Below are 27,327 nucleotides of genomic sequence, written 5' to 3' on the forward strand. Positions count from 1 at the left end.
TTGAAAGATAAAATGCATCATGGGTTCATTTCATTTCAAATGTAAGAACATTTTTTCTTTTTCACTGAACTTCCTTGATGTCATATCTTTATCTTCTTTCACTCTTGCTGGTAATCCCAATTCTCAACACCAACATAATTTCCCATTCCTTAATATACACCCAGGAGTCTCAAATTGTAATACCAGTACTACCAACAGCAGTACGATTATTGAAAATCGTTTTTGTGTTTTTCCTTTCAATTCTTCTTGTCTGTACATCCTACTAGGGATGGACTATCAAATTACTGTGTTTTAAAATCTCTTTAACTAGTTTCTTCATGTATGATTATGCTACCAGCTGATACAGTATTATATTCATTTATTTTACACTGCTTTTAAGTTTTGAGAAATTGCTTATCAGATTTAAATCTTTTTTCATTAGGTAAAATATTTACATAGTTCCAAAGCTAAACCTCTAAAAGAAGGTATATTCTGAGAAAGTCTAACTTCTACCTCTATCCTCTCTACCCTGGCCCCTCCCTCCATCCATAGGTAATCTTTTGCATTTTGAGTTTGCCCTTTCATTGATTGTTAATATGAGAAAATATGTGTGTGTCTCCCACCCTTTTCTTAGATAAATGGAATCATTACCCTTGCTTTTACTGCTGTATCTTGCTTTTATTCACTTAATAAAATATTCTGGGGACCACTCCATGACCTTGTATAGAATAATCCTTATTCTTGTTTTATAGCTGCATAAATAGTCCATGTTGTTGATTGCCCCAATTCATTTAGTCAGCTCCCTATTGCTGAGCATTCTGGCTGTTTCCATTCTTTGGCTGTTATAAATAGTACTGCGTTATGTAGCCTGGTACATATATATGTCTTTGCATATTTTTGCCAGTGTATCTTTAGGACAGAGTTCTAGAAGTAGAGTTGCTGGGTGAGAGAATAAATGCCTATGAATTTTGCTGGATGCTACCAAATTTCCCTGCGTAGGGTTTGTGCTCTTTTGCATGTCCAGCAGGAAAGTACTAGAATTCCTGCTCTCCCTCGGCTTCACGAGTCATCAGACTTTTTGCATTTTCCCTACCTGATGGATGAGAAATAATTTCTCGGTATAGTTTTGATTTGTACTTATTTTCTCAGTAAGAGGGAGGTTGAGCATCGTCGCAAATGTTAAAGAGACACTGCACTTAGGAATCCTCCCCTCCTTCTCCCTGCCTGGCAACCACCACCCTGGGATATGAAGATTAACTAGAGAGAGTGAAGGACTGAATAAATGGAGAGGTTGTTTGCCAATCACCTGAGCAGAGAAGAGAGGAACTAGCCAAAGTGATAGAACGACACAGCAGAGAAAGAAAACAAATGGTGGCCACCAAAGGAAAGATTTGAGTTTCCTTCTCTGGAAAGTTTAGATAGGGCTTTGTTGATGTATATGACTGAATAGAGAGTAGCCTTGTCGGGCAACGGTGACTCTGTGATCTATGGCTTCCTGCAAAGTGAGTGACAACTTCGCAGTCCAGCAGCCAAAGAGGCTAGGCCTGTGCTGAATGGGAGCCAAGAAAGAGTCCCCACTCTCTTCTGAGGCTCTGTGCCTGCCTGGGGACCCAGGCGCATCGCAGCAGGCATGCCCCTCCCCACCTCCAAGGTCTGGAAGAGTAGAGCAAAGTATTAGTAGTTTCAGTGCCATGGATGGATGGGTTTTGAAAACAGGTTACTCAGGAAATAACAATACCTATAGGCAATTTATGCTTTCAATGTTTGATAGAGGTGCTATGTAATTTCTCAGTTTCTCCAAGCCTCAACTTACTGAAAATGGGATAATAATCCCCGCCTATAAAATCAGGATAATAATGGTTATATACCTTTTAATGTTGCAATTGTCACAAGGATAATCCACGTTAAGCCCAACACATAGTAAACTCAGTAGCAGTGAGCTCATACCTATCAGCTGTGGTTGTCGTGCTATTATGTGCTGCAGGGAGATTTGGAGACAGAGGTCTTGAGGTTAAATCTCTGCTCTAACTTTATTAGCTCTTGATCTAGTCTATCAGCCTACTTAGCCTCAGTTTTCTCCTCTGTAAAATGAGGATAGCTTCATAAATGCTGTGCACATTTAAATGAGATAACACGTGGGATGGATTGGGTGGGATGGATTGGGAGATTGACATTGACGTATGTACACTACTATGTATGAAGTAGATGGCTGGTGAGGGCCTACTGTGTAGCACAGGGGGGAAAAAAAGAAGGTACAGTCTGTTTGCAGGACATATATTAAGTTAACCTTAAAAATGCATTCCAACATACATTAGATGCAGACAAATACTGTTTGATTCCACTTATACGAAGTACCTAGAGTAGTCAAAGTCATAGAGACAGAAAATACCTTGGTAGATGCCAGGGGTGGGAGGGTGGGGGGCGTGGGGAGGAGGCATGGGGGGTTAGTGTTTAATGGGGACAGAGTTTCAGTTTAGGAACGTGAAAAATCCGGGAAGTGGATGATGGTGAGAGTTGCACAACAGTGTGAATATACTTAGTGCCACTGAACTGAACAGTTAAATATGGTTAAAATAGTATGGTTTATATTGTGTGACTTTTACCACAATAAAAAAAATTTTTTTTAAATGAGATAACACGTGTAAAGCAGGTAGCATCGTAAGTCATCAGTATGAGTTGTCTACTATTAACATCATTATTATTCTTTTGTCTTCTTTGTTAGTTAAACTTTCTAATATAATCTACTATTAAGAATGCTTGACAATTCTTTTAGATATTTTCAGGAAGGTTACAGAATTGAGAGAGAAAGGTGTGGTACATTTGGCTATGTTTTATGAGACTGATTACTTGGGGAAATTTGCAAAAATTTGCAGTGATAGGAATGTCAGTAGTTCCTTATCCCCTTTCCTTTCCAGTCTTGTTCAGCGCATTTTGGGCATCTGGTAGCACCGCAGTAAGGGGATCCCAAGGAAGCAGGGTTTCTTTTAAAACTAGGATGCTGCTTAGGGTATGATCTCTGGTTTTATGCTGTCTTCCTAGGTCTGAATCCAAGTTCTACCACTTGCTAACCCTAGTTAGCAAAGGCTAGTTACTTAATCTCCACAAGCCTCCGCTTTCTTAGCTGTAAAATGGAGTAAATAATAGCACCCGCCTCACGGGGTTTGTGTTTTGTGAAGATCAAACCTGATAGACACGTGAAGCTCAGCGTGTGACAGGAGCGGGCTCTCAGTCCATGGCCGTGGTGGTGACAGTGGCAGCGGCTTTGGTGCTGGTGGTGATCAATGGCCTCGTTATCAGTCTCGGGGAGGGAGGTGCCTTATCAGGGTGGGCGAGGTTAGACTGTACTAACAAACAACCGCAGAATCTCAGTGGCTTAAAAACAGGAGTTTTGCTCTCACACAGACTACTCAGGCTACATGGGTGACCTGGGTCACGGGGCTCTGCTCCTCAGGGTCACTTAGACGCCCAGGCTGATGGTACTTCCTTCTAGACTTTCACAGTCACAAGCTGCAGATCACACGCTGGCTCTTCACGTCCCCATGTGGACATGACACGCATCACTTCCACCCTCGATTGATTGGTCAAGGCAGTCACGTGGCCTTGCCTACACGGACACAAAAGGGTGGACAGTGAAATCCAACCACGTGGCCTGAAGGCGGAGCACTGGAGCAGCTCTAATGACCACCACGGGGCCAAGGGTCTGGTTGCAGGAAGAGGCAGGAGTGATGGGAAAGATGGGAGAGAATGGAATGGGAAACTGAGGGATGGGAACATGGGCAGAGAGAGACCAAAGGACTGAGATAACAGGGTTTGCAAGCTCAGAGCCAGCGTGATGGGTGCCTGAACCCTGGGGGTCTTGTGGCTTTGCCTGCCGTGACTACACTCATCCTTCCATCTACTCATTTATTCATTCAAGCAATGGTCACTGAGGGACACTCGTGTGCCAAGCACTAGGCTAAGGGCTGGGGGTTCCGAGTGGCATAAGACAAATTATACGGCCTCTGCCCTCAGGGAGCTCGCAGTGGAGTGGGCTGTGTGCTCCTGGACCAGAGCACTGGGTGCCAGCTCTGCCAGGGTGGGCCGGGCTTATGCCTCTGCCAGAGACCTGATGATTGAGTCAGGAACAAAGAGAGAACCAGTGTGACCCAAATATTAGTTGTAGTCCAACACTTCTAGAATGGCAAAGGACTTTGTTTAAAGGATTCTTTTCATTCCTCCCCTCTGGCCCTTCATAAAACTCCAAGTGATATAACTGGACATATCCGTAAAGGACCCAAAAGACAGAACTCACAGTTTATACAGTTTATGTAATTCTCCATAAAAACAAAAACAATACTTGCTGGCAGACACGTTTTATAGAGAGATTTTTTTGTTTATTTATTTGTCCCCCCAAGAAACCTGCTTCTCTCCCTTCTGTCCCCCCAGCTCCCTGCGGTGGTCATCGGACTTCGCCCAGTGGCACCATCCTGTCTCCGGGCTGGCCTGGCTTCTACAAGGATGCCCTGAGCTGTGCCTGGGTGATTGAAGCCCAGCCAGGCTACCCCATCAAAATCACCTTCGACAGGTGCTTGTATCCACAACCTGGGGGTGGGGATGAGGAGTGATATCTCTGCAGTGGTGTGGGAGGGAAGCTGGGGTGGGTGACGGACCAGCACCGATGCTGGAATGTCAACAAGGTCAGAGGACACTCGAGTGGCTGCCCTGGGTGGGGTGGGGGCAGGCTGCACTGGCTTCGCCCTTGGCCTTGGTTCCATCTCAGTAGTGGGGTCTGTGATGTTTAGGAGACTATTAGTATCTGAGGAGCATAGCCCTGACATTTCCAGTGTGGGAAGGCGGTCTTCCTCACCTCTGACCCAAATCCTGCTCGTATGCCCCACTTCTAACTCCCACCCTGGCTGTGCCCCTCGGGTGGGGGAAGTAGCCACCCAAGTATGAACACAAACTTCTTGTAGACAAAGCATTCGTGGCCTAGAATAGCCGTTGCAAACTTTTCTGTGAAGGGCCAGGTAGTAAATACTTTAGGTTTCATGGGACACTTGCTGATATCTGTTGCATAGTCTTTGCTTTTTTAAAAAAAAAAAATACTGCTTTATAAATGTGAAAAACATTCTTAGCCCTTAGGCCATACAAGAACAGACTCTAGACCAGAACTGGCCCTGGGGCTGTAGTTTACTGACCCCTGGCCTAGAACATTCTGACTCCCATGAGGCTAGTCCCTGTGCCTCTAGGTCTGAGGATGGGTCACAGCCCAGGCCACAGAGGGGACTGGGAGAGCCGCATCCAACCGCAGGAGGAGGAGGAGGAGGAGGGTTCAACACAGTAGGGAAGGTCCTCCCGCATCTCCAGTAAATGTGTGCAGATTATACTAAAGTATCCCAGCCTGCCAAAATCCAGTTGTTCTGAAGCCCAGGTCAGGCAGGGCCTTTTGTCATTTGAAAATTAATGAAGTTTCTCAAGACGTCTTCATTTCCATCTTCGGCAGATTTAAAACTGAGGTCAACTATGACACTCTGGAAGTGCGAGATGGACGGACGTACTCGGCGCCCTTGATCGGAGTTTACCATGGGACCCAGGTCCCCCAGTTCCTCATCAGCACCAGCAACTACCTCTACCTCCTCTTCTCTACCGACAAGAGTCACTCGGACATCGGCTTCCAGCTCCGCTATGAGAGTGAGTGTCGGGGCGTCAGTGACAGGGTCGGCCGCGCGGGGAAAGGACCAAGGGCTGAGCTCCGCCGGGAGGCCCCGCTCGGCCGCGTCCCCGTGGCGTTCTCAGTTAGGCTGTGCTCGTCGGGAGGTGCTTCTTGTTCTCAACATCTCTCAGAGCTCAACTTTAGAAAGAACGGAAGGTCCCCCTCTGCGCGCAGATGACTGGACGCCGCCATGCTGGGCACTCTGGGGACAGAGTGCTTGACAGATGGTGACTTTGAAGTGAGATGTCATCTCCTGCTCCCTCACCCTCTCTCATCACCTGCATTCATCGCTGGTGCCTCCATTGAAAGAGCTTGTTGATTCAATTCTTAGCAGACCACTCTAGTAACTTAGGGCCGACAGCACTGTAAGGAGAGGGTCGTTTTCTTACCCGTGTTCGTATCCATAACCTTTAGCATGGCGTCTAAGCCACAGGGCACACTTCACTGATGGTTACTGAATGAATGATGAATGAACAAATGATGAAGACCGCTTGTTCTCCCTGACAGATGGGTCTTCAGATACCCTCAGCAGATACTGACAGCCACATTTGAGGAGGGGGCAGATGACAACTCCAGCCTTCTCTCACTCAGGGCTCTCTCCCCCCTCCCTTTGTGAGTCAGCTGGGGTCCCTCTACGCTCACAGTGAGCTTCCAGCTGTGGGCTCTCTATTCCAGCTATAACACTGCAGTCAGACCACTGTCTGGATCCAGGGATCCCCGTCAATGGGCAGCGTCATGGGAATGACTTCTACGTGGGCGCCCTGGTGACCTTCAGCTGTGACTCGGGCTACACACTAAGCGACGGGGAGCCCCTGGAGTGTGAGCCCAACTTCCAGTGGAGCCGGGCCCTGCCCAGCTGTGAAGGTGAGACATACCAGCAGGGGGCGCTAAAGTAGAGGACTCCTTTCCTGCCCTGAAAACACAGGCACTGACCCCCTTGACCCTGTCAGTGAGGGTTGGAGGTTTGGATGAGATGGGGGCTGGGATCCCAGGGGGACTGTGGGGGAAGCTCCCTGGGCCGCTCCAGTCTTTCAGTGCCCGCTTCCCTCCTCTCCAGCTCTCTGTGGTGGCTTCATTCAAGGCTCCCGTGGGACCATCTTGTCACCGGGGTTCCCTGATTTCTACCCCAACAACTTGAACTGCACCTGGATTATCGAAACATCACATGGCAAGGGTAAGTGTTTAGGCGCATGACAGGTATTGGGATGCAACGTGGTCAGGGCCCCAAGGTCCCCAGGTCAAGGTGACCTCTGGGCTTAGTCTGAATTTTTCTCACCAACCAGAAAACTCCCAGAACCTTCCTATCTCTTTGAATCACAGAACTCATTCAACAAATATTTTTCAAACCTAAAATCTCCATTCTGGAAGAGATCTTAGAGATTACCAGCTCTCAAACCTACTTAATTCGGTCGGGAATCTTCTCCAAATCACTCCGCACAAGATGGCAACACACCTTCTGTCTAAACACCCCCCGTGGTGGAGAGGTGACCAACCCACTCAACAAAGGGGCACCTATTCTCATTTTCTGCTAGATCTGACCCCTCCTAATAACCTGAGACTGAGTTCCTTGCACTGAGCCCAGCCCTGGAGGAACATAGGCTGCCTCTGCTCCCTGTTCCTCACATCCAGCCTTCAGGTATTGTACGTGGCAATCCTCTTCTCACAGAACTCACACGGTTCCTCAGAGGAGTGTTTTCATATTCCTCACCAGGCTGGCCTCTTGCCCTACCTTCCCTGACATAAATGACCTTTGAGGGTCCCAAGTTCAAAGTAAGGGTGCTGACTACAAATAAACATTAACTAATATACTCTTTCACTCCACAAATATTGATTGAACTCCACCTATGTGGCAGACCCCGGGGCTGGGAATACACAGTGACCAGGCAGACATGGCTTCTACCCTCAGAAGCTTGCTCCGAAGTTCATCTAGAGTTAAGGTTCTTCGTTTTTTTTGTTTTTTTGTGTTTAACATCTTTATTGGAGAATAATTGCTTTACAATGGTGTGTTAGTTTCTGCTTTATAACAAAGTGAATCAGTTATACATATACATATGTCCCCATATCTCTTCCCTCTTGCATCTCCCTCCCTCCCACCCTCCCTATCCCACCCCTCTAGGTGATCACAAAGCACCGAGCTAATCTCCTTGTGCTATGCAGCTGCTTCCCACTAGCTATCTATTTTACGTTTGGTAGTGTATACGTGTCCATGCCACTCTCTCACCCTGTCACATCTTACCCCTTCCCCCTCCCCATATCCTCAAGTCCATTCTCTAGTAGGTCTGTGTCTTTATTCCCATCTTTCCCCTAGTTTCTTCATGACCTTTTTTTTTTCCCTTAGATTCCATATATATGTGTTAGCATATGGTATTTATTTTTCTCTTTCTGACTTACTTCACTGTGGAGAGGGTGTGGAGAAAAGGGAACCCTCTTGTACTGTTGGTGGGAATGTAAATTGATACAGCCACTATGGAGAACAGTATGGAGGTTCCTTAAAAAACTAAAAATAGAACTACCATATGACCCAGCAATCCCACTACTGGGCATATACCCTGAGAAAACCATAATTCAAAAAGAGTCATGTACCAAAATGTTCATTGCAGCTCTATTTACAATAACCGGGACATGGAAGCAACCTAAGTGTCCATCAACAGATGACTGGATAAAGAAGATGTGGCACATATATACAATGGAATATTACTCAGCCATAAAAAGAAACAAAATTGAGTTATTTGTACTGAGGTGGATGGACCTAGAGTCAAGGTTCTTAACGCAGTTTGGCAAATACTCTAATGTTAGACCCCTACACTAGAGGTTTAGATTTTCTATGTTGGAGGTGGAAACCAGGCAACTATGTTTTTAGAACACTTCACTAGTAACTGTGATACGTGCCTTTAAATAAGAACCTCTGATCTAGAAGAATTAACGTGTAGAAAAGCCAAGAAAATCTTTAAAGGGAAGAGTAACCCTTCCAGATATTAAAATTTTATAATGGGATAAAATAATTTTAATGATGTGGTATGAGTATAGGAGTGGACAAACAAATCAGTGAGGGAGAATAACGATCCAGAAATAGATTCCCCTGTGTGTGTGTGTGTGTGTGTGTGTGTGTGTGTGTGAGAGAGAGAGAGAGTGTGTGTATGTATGTGCAAGAGAGAGACAGTCTTCAGTATATGATTAAAGTGTCATTTCCAATCCATTAAAGAGAGGATGGATTATGTAATAAATGGTTTTAAAACAGTGGGCTTAACCATTTGGGAAAAAGAAAAAGCCAAATCATACCTCACGCATTTATCCACAAATTCTAGTGCTAGAAGGATATGAAAGTCTAACCTCAGGTGGGACTTACTTAAAGAGTAGCACCAAAAGTAGAATCCATGAAGGCAAAGACTGTTAGATTTGATTAAATAATACTTTGAATAGATTTATGGTTTTTTAAAATAAATATATAAATATTCAAAATATTCATGTAAAATATTCAAATAGTTAATGGACAAAAATATTTGCAACCTATGTAATCATCTAAGGACCACGAACCTGATGCATAAAGAGCTCTTAAAATTTTTTTAGAAAAATATGCCTGGTCTACAGGGCTATAAAATAAGCAAAGCTATAAACACTTCATAATAGAGGAAATACAAATGAAAAGACCTCCACCGCCCCTAACAATTTTAAAAATGCATATTCACCCAGTAAATGAAATGCCATTTCCCTTTTCAAGTCAGCATAGAACATCACAACAGTGTAACAGTGTGGGGAACAGTGTAGAGACACAAATACTATTCGTCGGTGCTGCCATCGTGCGAAACTGCTCAAACTTTCCAGAGGATGATTCAGCAATGAATCAGAAGCCTTAAGAATATACGTGCCCCCGGTACTTCCCTGCTGGCGCAGTGGTTAAGAATCCGCCTGCCAGTGCAGGGGACACGGGTTCAAGCCCTGGTCCGGGAAGATCCCACATGGCACGGAGCAACTAAGCCCGTGCGCCACAACTACTGAGCCTGCGTTCTAGAGCCCGTGAGACACAACTACTGAAGCCCGTGCGCCTAGAGCCCGTGCTCCGCAACAAGAGAAGCCACCACAATGAGAAAACCGTGCACCGCGACGAGGAGTAGCCTCTGCTCGCCACAACTAGAGAAAGCCTGCGCGCAGCAACGAAGACCAAACACAGCCAAAAATAAACTAATTAATTAATTAATTTTTTTTAAAAAAAGAAGAATATATGTGCCTCTGGACCCAGCAGTTCTACTTCTTGGAATTTATCTGAAGAAAATAAATAAACTGTACATCAAGATTTAGCTACAAGGTTGTCCCCTAAAACACTTTATTAATTGAAAAACTAGTAACTATTCCAATGTCCATCAATCAGGAAATGTTAACTAAACGTATGGTATTGCCAAATAATGAAATATTCAATATTACCATGCAGCTACCGAAAGGAATAATGTGAAAGAATATTTAAAGCCCTACACAGATGGTTGCAATACACTGTTGACTAAAAAAAAAGTTTGCCAAAGTAATATATTCAGTTTATAAAAATTGAGCAAGGAGAGCTGGCTTCCCTGGTGGCGCAGTGGTTAAGAATCCGCCTGCCAGTGCAGGGGACACAGGTTCAAGCCCTGGTCCAGGAAGATCCCACATGCTGTGGAGCAACTAAGCCCGTGTGCCACAACTACTGAGCCTGCGCTCTAGAGCTCGCAAGCCACAACTACTGAGCCTGTGTGCCACAACTACTGAAGCCCACGCACCTAGAGCCTGTGCTCAGCAACAAGAGAAGCCACTGCAATGAGAAGCCCGCACACCGCAACGAAGAGTAGCACCCGCTCGCCACAACTAGAGAAAGCCCGTGCACAGCAACGAAGACCCAGTGCAACCATTAATTAATTAATTAATTAATTAATTAATTAATTAATTTTGTTAAAAAATAAAAAAATTAAGCAAGGATATGTGCATAGAAAACAGTCTGAAGAGCTATGCCCCCAAAGGTTAATACTAGTTGTCTCTTATTTTCATCTGTTGACTTTTTCCTAATTTTGAGCACTAAATATGTATTCCATGTAAAGTATACCATTTGTATAAAAAAAGAAAATTTGAAAGAAAAGTCACTTATAATCCCACCTCATGTATTTAAGCACTGTCACTGTTGCCTTTAATAGGCCTGGTATTTAGCCGGGATTAGGACAGCCTGGAGCTTCTTGGGCAAGACAGGACTCTCCGGCAGTCAGGGCAATGTGGGGCTGGCCCCTTTTTCCCACAGTATTGTTCCCAAGGAGAGGAGGGATGGAGGCAGCATCCTTGTTCATCCTGCAGAGCTGTTTCCACCAAGCCTGGTCCAGAGTTGGCCATTGCCAGAGCCAGAAGCTACTCTGTGGCATCAAGAGGGAAAGAAAGGCAGCCCCCTGTGATCCCTAGAGTAACGACCCCCTATAGTCATGATTCTCTCTGCGTCTGACGTCTGTAATTATAGGGTGTATGTTCCTCTTTACCTTTCTACCTGTGTCTTTTCTTAGAAGTCAATGCGGTTCAACAAATTTTTAACAAATGCTTATTTGACACTTGCGCTTGCTGTAGGTGCTAGGCAAACACAGGGGAACAAATCCTCTGGCGCTGCCTGCCTTGTAGTCTAGTGGTAGAGATCCAGCCTAAAGAGATCTCTCAATGTACCATGTTCAATTCTGGGATAGAGCAGACACAGGTGGGGAGTTGAGACTTAGGCCAGTCTTCAAGGATGAACAGGAATTAGCCAGGATGAGAGGTGTTCCAGGCAGAGAATCAACAAGAGGTCACTGATGTATATAACCAGGTCACTTCTTCCTTAGAACCATTGAAAGGCTTCACCAGACCCTAAGCATTGAGCCCCAAATTGTAAAATAGCTAGCATGGCCTTATAGCCCTGGTTTACCTTTCTCAGCCTCCTTCTGAGCCCTCTAAACACTAAGTTCTAGCTACACTGAACTTCTTTCAGTTCCTAGAACTTCTTAGGCTTTCGTTGTCCTCTAGAGCTTTGCACAATGGGACAACTTTCTTCTCCTGGAACACTTCCTGTCCCCGCATCATCTCCCCCATTCCCCTTGCCTGGCCAGCTCCTCATCCTTCTGAACTCACTTCCTCTACTGAACCTTCCCGACCCCCTGCCCCCAGTGCTGGGTCTGGGTGGGGCTCCCGTCCACAGGCTCCTATGTGACCCTGTACCTTCCCAATCCCAGATTTCTCCCCACTGTATGGAACTTGGCATCCTCGTCATCTGTCCCCCGGACCAACTCTAAGCTCTTTCAGAGAAATGTCTGCCTTGCTTCCTGCAATTTCCCCAGCTGCTGGCTTCATGCCTGGCACATAAGAAACTCCAGAAATATCTATATGAATTGAATTAAAGTGAACTCAGACCCTTCTCCAGAGGGCACCCCTCAGGCTCTGCTTGTAACAGTATCTTGGGCTAACAGACCTATGGAGGCTGCTGACTCCGATTGCTCCCTACCAGGTAGAAGTCCAGGTGGGGAAACTGAAAACTCTGTGAAATTCAGAATTGTTCAACTTACCACATGCCCAGCCCAAGGGAACAGCCAGTTCAGGAGTCCAGATAACGTGCCCTTGCTAAGACCCCAGGCCTGACATCTTTTAACCCACAAGGCTGTCTCGGAGTTAGATGAACTGAGTACTAAGAACGCCTACTGTGTGCTAGGCACTGTGCCGTGGGCTTTGCATGTGCTGCCCCAGGTGTTCCTCTCTCCAAGGATTAAATGTCACCTAAAGGCGCAGAGCAACTTTGGCCCAGACACTTTCGCTGGTAGACGGGCTTTTGACGCAGGTCTGCCTCCCTCCAAATCCCCTCCTTTCCCACGGCCCTGCCCTTTCTGCTCCAGTGTGGTGTTAAATGTCCTTTGCACGATTCTGCATGGTTCCCTCCAGTGGAGTCTTCGTTTGTGTGTGCATCTGTCACACCAAATCTGGATTCAAACTCCAACACAGGGCCTCTCTATTTCTGTGACAATGTCTTCATTTTCACACAATGGCCAAAAGATCCCCAAGCAATCAGCATAGCTGGGAAACCCAGGAGTTTCATCTCAGTTGTTTACTTATCCTTAGAATCTTTGCCAAACGTTTACTCCTTTGGAGGGGCTGTATTTGCATGCTGGAAAAACAGAGTAAAGGCACAGTGCTTAATTCACCTTCGTTTCCGCCTGTTACTGTGTCTGACTCGTCCTCCACCCAACCCTGTGTTCCAGCTAGGAGGGAAAGACATCTATTCCACCAAGCCCCTTCCCAAGCTCTGCAGACTGAGAACAGTTTTCTCATTTGCACACGTGTTTACGTGTCGGCAGTACAGGATATGTACAGGCATACCCGTGGGGTTCCAAGCATGCTTACACCCCTCGTGTCACAGACTGTGACCCCTGTGAAGCCTTCCCAACCCCGGAGGCATAGTTGCCCACTCTCCGTCTGTCCCTGTCTCCTCCTCTAGACTGGGAGATCTTTCTCGGTGCTTAGCCCAGGCCTGGCACTTAGTAGGTGCTCAGGGTCTATGTCTTTGAGTAAATAGATAAATGGATGCGTGTCAGCTGCCCGGGCACAGGGCATTCACAAGCTGCTTCCCTGGTCCCACCTCTACTGGATTCTGTTCCCCCAACCCCCACCTGTAGAATCCCAAATACTCCAGATCACCAGTTTCTATCAACAGAGAGGCAAAAAACCTGAAAACATCTCAAATGCTTAAGCATTAAGACCTTGGATCTAACCATCGTTTATCAAAAACGTGTCAGTAATTAGAGAAGTATTCCTCACACTTTTATGTGCCTACAAATCTCTTGGGGGATCTTGTTAGCATGCAGATTCTGATTCAGGAGGTCTGTGGTGGAGGCCAAGATTCTGCATTTCCAACAAGCTTCCAGACAATGCCCCAGATGCTGAGGTCCGTGGACTTTGAACAGCACTTCGGTGCAGCATTCCTTGCCTACCCGAGTTCCTGCCCTGGTACATCCATGGCATGTATTCCCATGGGCACACTCACCCGTGGGTGGATGTGCATTACACATCTGCCCACCCAAGCACAACTGCCATCTGGACAAGTTCAAGAGTTGCTCTGGGTGTTAAGATCCTGCTGCTCCATAACCTTGCTCACCCCTGACCCCTCCCACCACCTGGCCCCTCCTACCGCGGGCTCTCTTGCCATAGCGGGAGAAGCTACCTCGTGGGGTGGTTTTTTGCACAGCCTCTGCCACCAGATTGTCTCAGTTCAGATCTCAGCTCTCCCACCTACTAGCTGGGCGACCTTGGACAAATGACTTCATCGCTTTGTGCCTTGGTTTCCTCAGGTGTAATATGGAATGAGAATAATCATACCCATGCTGGAGGGTTCTTAGCAGGGTGAAATGTTTCCGTATTTCCCCTTCTGATTGATAGGGGCCAACTAAAGGGCAACTCAGGACAATGACACACATACTTAGTGCTGAATGTTATTATCTTTATTGAGTGCTCTTAGCCCCTTCCCCTAAGCGGAGGTCCCCTCCCTTTTTCCCATCTCAGATGGGATGGCTGCCTGTCCCCTCCCCCACCAATCCCCCTCCTCCCTGTCTTCTGTTTGATGTCCCTCCTCCCGCAGGCTTCCAATCTGCCCCTCCTCTGATGGCCGCCCTTCCCTGCTCTGGTCCTCTTCATGCTTGTTGATTCAGGTAGCAGCTGTCCCAGATCTACTCCTGTAGTCTGACCTTAGTCCTGAACTCTAAGTCTGTACTTCCAGTTCCCACTAGCTCACGCTGCTTGAATGCCAAACATGCAGGGTGTTCAAAGCCAAGGCCATTACCTTTCTACCACCTGCTCCTCTTCTTCCTATGCGTCCGACCCCGGGTCACAAAAGACATCACTGTCCTTCAGGTCAAGATCTTCCCCATCATCCGGGGAGACCTTCAAGATGGCAGAGGAGTAAGACGTGGAGATCACCTTCCTCCCAACAAATACATCAGAAATACATCTACATGTGGAACAACTCCTACAGAACACCTACTGAATGCTGGCAGAAGACCTCAGACTTCCCAAAACGCAAGAAACTCCACACATACCTGGCCATGTGGCTACAGGGTCTTGGTGCTCCGACCGGGTGTCAGGCTTGTGCCTCTGAGATGGGAGAGCCGAGTTCAGGACATTGGTCCACCAGAGACCTCCTGGCTCCACGTAATATCAAACGGCGAAAGCTCTCCCAGAGATCTCCATTTCAACGCTAAGAAGACCCAGCTCCATTCAACAACCAGCAAGCTATAGTGTTGGACACCCTATGCCAAACAACTAGCAAGACAGGAACACAACCCCACTCATTAGCAGAGAGGCTATCTAAAATCATAATAAGGTCACAGACACCCCAAAACACACCACCAGATGCGGTCCTGCCCACCACAAAGACAAGATCCAGCCTCATCCACCAGAACACAGGCACTAGTCCCCTACACGAGGAAACCTACACAACCCTCTGAACCAACCTTAGCCACTGGGGGCAGACACCAAAAAAAACAGGAACTACGAACCTGCAGCCTGCGAAAAGGAGACCCCAAACACAGTAGGATAAGCAAAATGAGAAGACAGAGAAACACACAGCAGATGAAGGAGCAATGTAAAAACCCACCAGACCAAACAAATGAAGAGAAAATAGGGAGTCTACCTGAAAAAGAATTCAGAGTAATGACAGTAAAGATGATCCAAATTCTTAGAAATAGAATGGAGAAAATACAAGAAACGTTTAACAAGGACCTAGAAGAACTAAAGAGCAAACAAACAATGATGAACAACACAATAAATGAAATTAAAAATTCTCTAGAAGGAATCAATAGCAGAATAACTCAGGAAGAAGAACAGATAAGTGACCTGGAAGATAAAATAGTGGAAATAGCTACTGCAGAGCACAATAAAGAAAAAAGAACGAAAAGAATTGAGGACAGTCTTGGAGACCTCTGGAACAACATTAAATGCACCAACATTCTAATTATAGGGGTCCCAGAAGAAGAAGAGAAAAAGGAAGGGACTGAGAAAATATTTGAAGAGATTATAGTTGAAAACTTCCCTAATATGGGAAAGGAAATAGTCAATCAAGTCTAGGAAGCACAGAGAGTCCCATACAGGACAAATCCAAGGAGAAACATGCCAAGACACATATTAATCAAACTATCAAAACTTAAATACAAAGAAAAAATATTAAAAGCAGTAAGGGAAAAGAAACAAATAACATACAAGGGAATCCCCATAAGGTTAACAGCTGCTCTTTCAGCAGAAACTGCAAGCCAGAAGGGGGTGGCAGGACATATTTAAAGTAATGAAAGGGAAAAACCTACAACCAAAATTACTGTACCCAGCAAGGATCTCATTCAGATTTGACAGAGAAATTAAAACCTTTACAGACAAGCAAAAGTTAAGAGAATTCAGCACCACCAAACCAGCTTTACAACAAATGCTAAAGGAACTTCTCTAGGCAGGAAACACAAGAGAAGGAAAAGACCTACATTAACAAACCCAAAACAATTAAGAAAATGGTAATAGGAACATACATATTGCTAATTATCTTAAATGTAAATGGATTAAATTCTCCCACCAAAAGACATAGACTGGCTGAATGGATACAAAAACAAGACCTGTATATATGCTGTCTACAATTGACCCACTTTAGACCTAGGGACACATACAGACTGAAAGTGAGGGGATGGAAAAAGATATTCCATGCAAAGGGGAATCAAAAGAAAGATGGAGTAGCAATTCTCATATCAGACAAAATAGACTTTAAAATAAAGACTCTTACAAGAGGCAAAGAAGGACACTACATAATGATCAAGGTATCAATCCAAGAAGAAGATATAACAATTGTAAATATTTATGCACCCAAAATAGGAGTACCTCAATACATAAGGCAAATGCTAACAGCCATAAAAGGGAAAATCGACAGTAACACAATCATAGTAGGGGGCTTTAACACCCCACTGTCACCAATGGACAGATCATCCAAAATGAAAATAATTAAGGAAACACAAGCTTTAAATGATACATTAAACAAGATGGACTTAATTGATATTTATAGGACATTCCATCCAAAAACAACAGAATACACATTCTTCTCAAGTGCTCATGGAACATTCTCCAAGATAGATCATATCTTGGGTCACAAATCAAGCCTTGGTAAATCTAAGAAAATTGAAATCATAGCAAGTATCTTTTCTGAACACATGCTATGAGACTAGATATCAATTACAGGAAAAAACCTGTAAAAAAAACAAACACATGGAGGCTAAAAATACACTACTTAATAACCAAGAGATCACTGGAGAAATCAAAGAGGAAATCAAGAAATACCTAGAAACAAATGACAATGAAAACACGATGACACAAAACCTATGGGATGCAGCAAAAGCAGTTCCAAGAGGGACGTTTATAGCAATACAATCCTACCTCAAGAAACAAGAAACATCTCAAATAAACAACCTAACCTTACACCTAAAGCAATTAGAGAAAGAAGAACAAAAAGACCCCTAAGTTGGCAGAAGGAAAGAAATCATAGAGATCAGATCAGAAATAAATGAAAAAGAAATTAAGGAAACAATAGCTAAGATCAATAAAACTAAAAGCTGGTTCTTTGAGAAGATAAACCATTAGCCACACTCATTAAGAAAAAAAGGGAGAAGTCTCAAATCAACAGAATTAGAAATGAAAAAGGAGAAGTAACAACTGACACTGCAGAAATACAAAGGATCATGAGAGATTACTACAAGCAACTATATGCCAATAAAATGGACAACCTGGAAGAAATGGACAAATTCTTAGAAACGCACAACCTTCTGAGACTGAACCAGGAAGAAATAGAAAATATAAACAGACCAATCACAAGCACTGAAATTGAGACTGTGATTAAAAACCTTCCAACAAACAGAAGCCCAGGACCAGATGGCTTCACAGGCGAATTCTATCAAACATTTAGAAAAGACTTAACACCTATCCTTCTCAAACTCTTCCAAAATATAGCAGAGGAAGGAGCACTCCCAAACTCATTCTACGAGGCCACCATCACCCTGATACCAAAACCAGACAAAGATGTCACAAAGAAAGAAAACTACAGGCCAATATCACTGATGAACATAGATGCAAAAATCCTCAACAAAATACTAGCAAACAGAATCCAACACCACATTAAAAGGATCATACACCATGATCAAGTGGGGTTTATCCCAGGAATGCAAGGATTCTTCAATATACACAAATCAATCAATGTGATACACCATATTAACAAACTGAAGGAGAAAAACCATATGATCATCTCAATAGATGCAAAGAAAGCTTTTGACAAAATTCAACACCCATTTATGATATAAACCCTCCAGAAAGTAGGCAAAGAGGGAACTTACCTCAACATAATAAAGGCCATATATGACAAACCCACAGCCAACATCCTCTCAATGGTGAAAAACTGAAACCATTTCCTCTAAGATCAGGAACAAGACAAGGTTGCCCACTCTCACCACTATTATTCAACATAGTTTTGGAAGTTTTAGCCACAGCAATCAGAGAAGGAAAAGAAATAAAAGGAATCCAAATTGGAAAAGAAGAAGTAATGCTGTCACTGTTTGCAGATTTCATGATACTATACATAGAGAATCCTAAAGAGGCTAACAGAAAACTACTAGAGCTAATCAATGAATTTGGTAAAGTAGCAGGATACAAAAATAATGCACAGAAATCTCTTGCATTCCTATACACTAATGATGAAAAATCTGAAAGAGAAATTAAGGAAACACTCCCATTTACCATTGCAACAAAAAGAATAAAATACCTAGGAGTAAACCTACCTAAGGAGACAAAAGACCTGTATGCAGAAAACTATAAGACACTGATGAAAGAAATTAAAGATGATACAAACAGATGGAGACATATACCATGTTCTTGTATTGGAAGAATCAACATTGTGAAAATGACTATACTACCCAACACAATATACAGATTCAATGCAATCCCTATCAAATTACCAATGGCATTTTTCACAGAACTAGAACAAAAAATTTCACAGTATGTATGGAAACACAAAAGACCCCAAATAGCCAAAGCAATCTTGAGAAAGAAAAATGGAGCTGGAGGAATCAGGCTCCCGGACTTCAGACTATACTACAAACTACAGTAATCAAGACAGTATGGTACTGGCACAAAAACAGAAATATAGATCAATGGAACAGGATAGAAAGCCCAGAGATAAACCCACGCACCTATGGTCACCTTATCTTTGATAAAGGAGGCAAGAATATACAATGGAGAAAAGACAGCCTCTTCAATAAGTGGTGCTGGAAAAACTGGACTACATGTAAAAGAATGAAATTAGAACACTCCCTAACACCATACACAGAAATAAACTCAAAATGGATGAAAGACCTAAATGTAAGGCCAGATACTATAAAACTCTTAGAGGAAAACATAGGCAGAACACTCTCTGACATAAATCACAGCAAGATCCTTTTTGACCCACCTCCTAGAGAAATGGAAATAAAAACAAAAATGGGACCTAATGAAACTTAAAAGCTTTTGCACAGTAAAGGAAACCATAAACAAGACAAAAAGACAACCCTCAGAATGGGAGAAAATATTTGCAAATGAAGCAACTGACAAAGGATTAATCTCCAAAATTTACAAGCAACTCATGCAGCTCAATATCAAAAAAACAAGCAACCCAATTTAAAAATGGGCAGAAGACCTAAATAGACATTTCTCCAAAGAAGATAGACAGATTTCCAACAAACACATGAAAGGATGCTCAACATCGCTAATCATTAATTAGAGAAATGCAAATCAAAACTACAATGAGTTATCACCTCACACCAGTCAGAATGGCCATCATATAAATGCTGGAGAGGGTGTGGAGAAAGGGGAACCCTCCTGCACTGTTGGTGGGAATGTAAGTTGATACAGCCACTATGGAGAACAGTATGGAGGATCCTTAAAAAACTAAAAATAGAACTACCATACGACCCAGCAATCCCACTACTGGGCATATACCCTGAGAAAACCATAATTCAGAAAGAGTCATGTACCACAATGTTCACTGCAGCTCTATGTACAATAGCCAGGATATGGAAGCAACCTAAGTGTCCATCATCGGATGAATGGATAAAGAAGATGTGGCATATATATGCAATGGAATATTACTCGGCCATAAAAAGAAACGAAACTGAGTCATTTGTAGTGAGGTGGATGGACCTAGAGTCTGTCATACAGAGTGAAGTTAAGTCAGAAAGAGAAAAATAAATACCGTATGCTAACACATATGTATGGAATCTAAAAAAAAAAAAAGGTTCTGAAGAACCTAGGGGCAGGACAGGAATAAAGACTCAGATGTAGACAGTGGACTTAAGGACACGGGGAGGGGGAAGGGTAAGCTGGGAGGAAGTGAGAGAGTGGCACTGACATATATACACTACCAAATGTAAAATAGATAGCTAGTGGGAAGCAGCCGCCTAGCACAGGGAGATCAGCTCGGTGCTTTGTGACCACCTAGAGGGGTGGGATAGGGAGGGTGGGAGGGAGACGCAAGAGGGAGGAGATATGGAGATATATGTATATGTATAACTGATTCACTTTGTTATACAGCAGAAAGTAACACAGCATTGTAAAGCAATTATACTCCAATAAAGATGTTTAAAAAAAAATGTTAAAAAAAACACCTTCCCCGTCGTCCCTTAGCTGCTCCTTCGCATCTGTTCCTCTGATCCCTGTCTACTTCACCTCCTGAGTCTCGTGTCCCTTTCCTGCTCTCACCCGCTCTGCCAGCCCCCATCCACTTGCCCCCAGTGCATGGCTGACCTCCTTCTGACTGTTCTCTCTCCCTCCACTTCGTCCTCCTCACAGCCACCAACATCTTGCTAATCTGAAATTGGATCCACTCTGGATAGGATGGCTTCTCAGTGCGTCCAGAAAAACATCCAGTCCAGCCCCAGCCTACATTTCCAGCCTCTCTTCCAGATGTTTCCTGCTTAGTGTGTCCAGCCGCACCGTGCAGCTCACAGAGCCCTGGAATCCACAGTGGCTCTGTCCCCTGGTGCCCTGCCTGGGGTGCCCTTTCCCCTCTTACCCGGTTAATTCCTAAGCCTCCTTTTAAGACCCCAATCAAATGCTCACTCTTTAGTGAGGGCATCCTACCCTCCCCTCTTTCCCTTCTGCCCCCCAGTGCAGTCTGATCTACATTGGTTCCAGCGTTTGTCACTCTGTACTGTAGCTATATCCCCTTGCACCCACCTAGCCCTGGGTCCTGGCCCATAGGAAGTACCCAGTAAGTGTACAAATACTTGTTGACTGGATGAATGACCTAGCCATAAATCTCCCTTTCAAATTGGGACAACGAGAAAGCAGCATCCTTCTCCCTGACTGGACCTCAGGGCAGGGGTGTGTGCGGTTCACCTGGGTTCCTTCACTCAGGTTGGCTGGTGTGTGTTGATCTTGCTCAAGCTTGAGGTTCTGCACACCGATAGACGTTTGCAAACGGGGAATGTCTGTGCAGACCCCGTCGTGCAGCTGAGCCCCTTCAGCCCTCTCACTGTCATCACCCTGACCCTCTGGTCTCCTGGCAGGTGTGTTCTTCACTTTCCACACCTTCCACCTGGAGAGCAACCACGACTACCTCCTCATCACGGAGAACGGCAGTTTCACCCAGCCCCTAAGGCAGCTGACCGGTTCCCGGTTGCCAGCCCCCATCAGCGCTGGACTCTACGGCAACTTCACTGCCCAGGTCCGCTTCATTTCCGATTTCTCCATGTCCTACGAAGGCTTCAACATCACCTTCTCAGGTAAAGCACGTGAGGGTCCCTCGGGGTAAGTGATGGCTGAGCACTCGGTCCCTCCCACCACCCCCCACCCCTGCCGCCGGTCTCTGGTCTCCCCAGCAGATAGTTCTTGGTCCCCTCCCCAGCCTCTGGGAGGGGGACCTCACTGCTGCAGCAGAAGATAGTCGGGTTAGACACAAGGACGAACTTCCTCATAGTGGGCTTGGAAGGAATTAGCAGGTCTGTTGGGGAATCTCCTTCTGTGAAGGTATTTAGGCTTCACTCTGAACATGACCAACCCAACTGATTGAACTAGAGGACCTCAGGAGTCCCATCCTGCCCTAGTAATTCCAGCTTCTTCTTCTGATTCCACTTCCACTACTTCACAACCACAGCAATTTCTAAAAAAAAAAAGAAAAGAAAAGAAGGGAGACTGAAATTCACATTTTGGAGTGTTTTGGTCTCATTTGGGGGCTGCTTCACCAATGCTAAGTTAGTAGCGATGGATATTTATCTTTGTGTTTAGGAATCCTGAAAAGAAAGCTCGTTAATATGCATTCAGGGAGAACAGAGGACCCTTCACTCCTCTAGTACCAAGTCCTGCTGCTGCTCTCATCCTATTGCTCCCAGACCACCCCCCTCCCACCACCAGCCAGGAGTAGAGCCAGCAGGTGGATTCCCCCGGGACGGGTGAGAGATATCTGACCTCTAGGAAATGGGACACGGCCGAGCTCAGCCCCACAGTGTCCCTCCAGCAGATGCCACCTGCCATGTCCTGGCTGATGGGACATATCCAGCCAGTCTGCCTCATCCAGCCTCTTTCTCCCCACCACACAGAGCCCCGGGGTACTGTGTCCCAGAAGGGAGATGCCCTTGGGGATGAGGGAAAAGGTGCTTCTATATCATCACTAGAGGTATAAAAGTCACTAGAGGCAGGTCCCTGGTGCATAAATGCCACTCCGTCACACATGCCATCTGCCTCAAGTGCCAGCGTTACCAAGACACAGCTTCAGCTGAAGCACTTGGATTCTTTTTCCCAATGTAAGTTGCCCTAGGCTGGGTCATGCATTCTGAACCTCTAGAACCAGGCTGATTGAATTGATCTGGCTTGGTGCCCAGGGAGAAAGAGGCAGGAGAGTCCACAAGCCTGAGGCTGGGGTTCATGTGGAGATGAAGGGACAGAGGAGGGAAGGGTCAGCCTCAGAAATACTCCCGGGAAGCATGTTTCCAGAAGGGCGGTGCTCTCTCCCACTGCTTGTGGTCTGGAGGCACTCAGACCACCCAGAACACACCTGCCTGTTCTCGCCCGTCTGTGTCCCTCTCGGGCTCTCTCTCCTTCTCTCCTTCCTTTTCGTGCATCGGTGTGTATCCCGTACCTCTGTCTGTCTTCCTCTCTCGTCCTCTTCTCCCTGGTGTCTTTGTCTGTGTGTTCCCACCCTCTGTGTCTGACCCCAGCTCTCCTGCTCCCTTTGCAGAGTATGACTTGGAGCCCTGTGAGGAGCCTGAGGTCCCAGCCTACAGCATCCGGAAGGGTTTGCAGTTTGGTGTAGGCGACACCTTGACCTTCTCCTGCTTCCCCGGGTACCGTCTGGAGGGCACGGCCCGCATCACGTGCCTGGGGGGCAGACGGCGCCTGTGGAGCTCGCCTCTGCCAAGGTGTGTTGGTAGGTGGTCACGTGCTTTCATTTTGCTTCACTAATGGGGTTGGCCGGACTTTAGTCAATTGCTGGGAGGTGGTGGAACGCACCTGGGCCAAGAGGCTGACAGGACTGGGTTTAAGGACTGTCTTAGCACACGGTTACCTTGGGTGGGTGGCCTACCCTCCTTCCACGCCAACCTCCTTAGCGGTACAGGAGAGATGGCGCTGCCCGCTTCGTGAGCTGTTCTGTAGCCTCAACTGACCTTTACAAAGCGGGTCCACAGTAGGCAGTCGGATGAAATCAATTTCTATGCTGTTCCCTCCCATCCTTAACACACATTCCCGTGGCTAATTGATGCCTCTTGTGGAGAAATCTGGGTGGGGTGTGTGGGTGCACCTATAGGAAGGAGGTATGACCTTTGCCCATGGAGAATCCCCATCTGGTGGAGGAGAGGGCTGATTTTACTTGTCCAATGAGGATGCTAGCTTTTGAGAATCTCTAGAAAGACTTCCTCCATTCCGCTGGGGAAGAGAGAGAGAAGCAGGAGTTGGGTTCACTTACAGAGCACCCAGTGCAGGTCGGGCATGCTTCTGGGTGCTGAGAATACAAAGGTGAGCAACACAGGGGAGGTCTCTCCGCTCCTGGTCTCACATTCTGGTGGGGGGAGATAGGCTGTAAACGCGTGGATGTGTAGCGTGTCGGGCAGTGTTGAGGGTTACAGAGAAAGATGGTCAGCTTAGAAAGTGCTGGAGGTTTTTATAACAAGTGGTCAGGAAAGGCTTCTCTGATGAGCTGACATTTTAGTAGAGATCTGAAGGGATTCAAGGAGCTAATTCATGGGAGAAGAGGGAGCAGAGTACCAAGGCCCCAAGCCACGAGGCTGCTCGGTGTTTGAGGAATAGCTTGGAGGCCAGTCTGGAGCGAGCGAGGGGGAGAACAGTGGATGGTTAAAGAGGCAGCTGATGGAGTTGGGACCAGGAGCCCTGTGACCCAAGGTCCTGCCGGCCTCCTCGCCAGCGTGCTAGAGCAGGCTATTCAGAGCTCCAGGCCGAGAGGGTGGAGAGAAGTGGGGTGATATCCCAGGGACTGGGGACAGTTGCCGGCTGTCCCTCGTTTATAAGGTTCGTGGCTCTGCTTGCTCGATGCTCACACCATGGGGCTAGACGGAACACAGGCTGGGTCGGTGGAGTACCTTCCATGCTCACTGCTATCCGCTAGTGCTAAATATTACAGAAAACCCCAATGTACCAAACAGATCAAAGCAGCACTGCACTGACTGAAACAGGCGCCGGCGTCTTGAGAGCCCTTGAGGTCAGCCTTGCCCAAGACAACCGCACGGAGCCCTGGGGCTCTGCAGAGGACAGTGGTAAATAGGATGGCAAGATGGGCTGTGGGGTCACCTGGGCCCAAGGGTGAGTCTCTGCTCTGCCACTTACCAGCTGTTAGATCTTGGGCAAGCCACCAGACCCCAGCAGCTCCAGCTTCCTCGCTTATAAAACAGAGATAACAATATCCAATTCACAGGCTTTATTCCAGATTCGATGATATAATTTACATAAACCAGTGGGGTGGCATATAATTATCATTTTGCCAATGACCTTTTTATCATTATTTATCGATGACATGACCAACAACCAATAACCCTTTACGATCTCAGAGGGGAAACATTAAGACAAATAGATGCAGAATTCCATTTTTGATCAATTAACTAATCTCAAAGTTTATCCTTTTTTCTGCAGCCATCTCCCAGAGCATCCACCCACCCTGACCTGGACACACATTCAGACACACATGTAACTCCCACTGTGTAGGTTCAGTTTCGATGTGGCTGCTAGCAGCTCTTTTCTGCTCTGGAGAAATGTCTTCAGCTAAGTGGCTCTGAGGGGAATTTTTCCTGAATGGGATTATCCAGGACCACAGATACGCACACGCCCTAAGCTCTCGCCTCATTGATCTCGTTACATAAACTCATTCTTTAACTTATTATTCCAATTACTGTTTGTTCACGGCGTCTCACAATATTTTCATTATTCCATTTGTCTTCTGTTTTGTATGTATTCATAACGCATAGCAATTATAATCACCTCTAATTACCACCAGCCCACAACAGAACGTCAGGCTGGAGGTATCACGGGAATGCCCACCCGGGAGATGCTCCCAGTTGCCATATGCACTGGAGGTGTAAATTGAATAACTTACCAGGAACATTCCCTGCTGAGAAGGAGATGGACAGTCCTGGGCTCTAATTCATTGTGTGACAGGGCGACACAGCCCCTGACCTCAGGGTCCCCTGAGCTGGATGTGGAAGAGACAGCCCTGATCCCAGAGTACCCCATTCTGCAGCAGGAGACATGGCCCTGCCCCTGGGAGCCCCGCATGACGGAGCAGACCTAACTGTCTGCCTCGGCAGCCCCAGACTGATGGACAAGACACAGCCCCTGCCCTTAACGAGACCTCTTCTGATGGGGATGACAGAAGTCGTAGATGCCCGAATTAGCCGCAGCACTTTCCAGTGCAGATGACTGTTTGTTTCTCTGGAACATTTATTTGTTTCCATTTATGCTTGTGTTTGGCTTTTCAGTGCATCTGCTCACCTCCCCTGATACTTTGGAAACTCTCCCAAAAGCAAGTGCCAGGTCCCGCTACCTCCTGTACACTCCCCGGTGCCCTGGAAAAAGGCCTCAGTAGGGGCCAAGGACTGGCCCCATCTGAAGCTGTCAGTCCCCTTCACCTCCCCATAAAGGTGTCGGGAATGTGGGAAAGAGGAGAGGGTCATGCTGGGGCAGAGATGGCATATAGCTATTGTGCAGCAAGCCGGGGCAGGAAGGAGGTGCAAAAATATGTCAAAGCCCACGTTTAAGGAAAACCAACTTTTAGGAACTAGGCAGAGAGCAAGAGGTATCAGAAACAGTGGAGGTGCTGTGAATGTCAGGCAGCTAACACATGCTTCCCGAGAAGCTTCTTGGGTTTTCTGCCATTCCCAGAGCCTGGGCAGTTAGGGCTCCAAATAGAAGCAGATAAGCTGCGTAGATTCATCGGGTTAGATGGGGAGAGAAAGGAATAACGCTTGTTGAGGGCCTACTAGGTGCTAACCACTCCCTATATGTTCACCTCTTTCATCATAAAATTTCACATATGTATTCTCTCTAGTTTTATGTGGATGCTGTTATTGTCCAGATGGAGGCAGATGAAGAGACCGAGGTTCAGAGAGTTGATATAACTGGTCTGTCTGAGTCTAAAATCCATGCTCATCCCACTGCACCACATGTTGTTCCCTAGACGGAAGAGAATACTGTGCGATGCCCAGAGATGGTGGAGAGCTGCTTCAGAGGGCTGCCCACGTGATGTGACTGAGTAATAAATGTCTAAATATGCACAGCCCTTAGCACCCCCTCCCCAAATGCCCACCTTCATCAGAGGGCACCCAGAATACTTACACACTTTAGAAACATATCTACCTAAAGTATCAGCAGCCACCAGGGTGCCCGTCCACCACCCGCCCTTTAGCTTTATGCCCCAGCTCTGCACATTCATTACACACGTTCAGACACTTTGCAAACAGGCTGAGTTTAAAGTACTGCAAAGCGAGATTTCTCCTCCAAGACAAATGATGGCTGTCCTGTTCAGTTTGAGCTGCTATAAGAAAATACCATAAAGTGGGTGGCTTCAACAACAAACATTTATTTCTCACAGTTCCAGAGGCTGGCAAGTCCAAGATCAAGGTGCCAGTGGATTCAGTGTCTGGTAAAGGCTCTTTCCCTGGTTTCCAGATGGCAGCCTTCTTGCTGTACCATCACACAGCAGACAGATTGCAGGCTCTGGTCAATTCCTCTGCTGATAAGGGCACTAATCCCATCATGGGGGCTCTCCCCGCATGACCTCATCTAGACCTAATTACCTCCCAAAGGCCCCACCTCCAAATAGCATCACACTGGGGAATTCTTATGCTTCAGCATAAGAATTTGTCAGAGGGACACAAACATGCTGTCCGTGGTAATGGCTTATGTGACGTCTTAGGAACCTGAAGCTGGTCCTGAACTGGAAAGGGCCCAGGGAGGAGGGCTTGTCCCACCAATCAGAGGACTGATTGGCGGGACATGGTCACTATCTTCAAAGTTCTAAGGAGCAGCCTTTGGGACAAGAGAACACACAAAGGTACAACTAAGCCCACTAGAGGCTCAGCTCTGAATGTTCCTGTATCACATGCTCCCTCCACACTGCTGTGGCCTAGGACACTCCAGGCTCAGGGCAATTA

The 27,327-nt window shown here is 46.1% G+C and overlaps 1 protein-coding gene across 2 annotated transcripts in view; it reads left to right on the forward strand.

Annotated features, from left to right (window-relative positions):
* The window catches only part of CSMD2 (CUB and Sushi multiple domains 2), a 652,460-nt gene that overhangs the window by 410,993 nt on the left and 214,140 nt on the right, over positions 1–27,327 (forward strand). For both annotated transcript variants that reach the window (XM_082415250.1, XM_082415251.1), the window contains exons 16-21: positions 4,405–4,543; positions 5,462–5,649; positions 6,347–6,535; positions 6,729–6,845; positions 21,241–21,456; positions 22,908–23,096. In XM_082415250.1, coding sequence (XP_082271376.1) covers positions 4,405–4,543; positions 5,462–5,649; positions 6,347–6,535; positions 6,729–6,845; positions 21,241–21,456; positions 22,908–23,096 — 1,038 coding nt within the window. The remainder of the gene's footprint in view (positions 1–4,404; positions 4,544–5,461; positions 5,650–6,346; positions 6,536–6,728; positions 6,846–21,240; positions 21,457–22,907; positions 23,097–27,327) is intronic.

This window comes from Balaenoptera physalus, assembly GCF_965194825.1.
Source record: "Balaenoptera physalus genome assembly, chromosome: 1".
Lineage (NCBI taxonomy): Eukaryota > Metazoa > Chordata > Mammalia > Artiodactyla > Balaenopteridae > Balaenoptera > Balaenoptera physalus.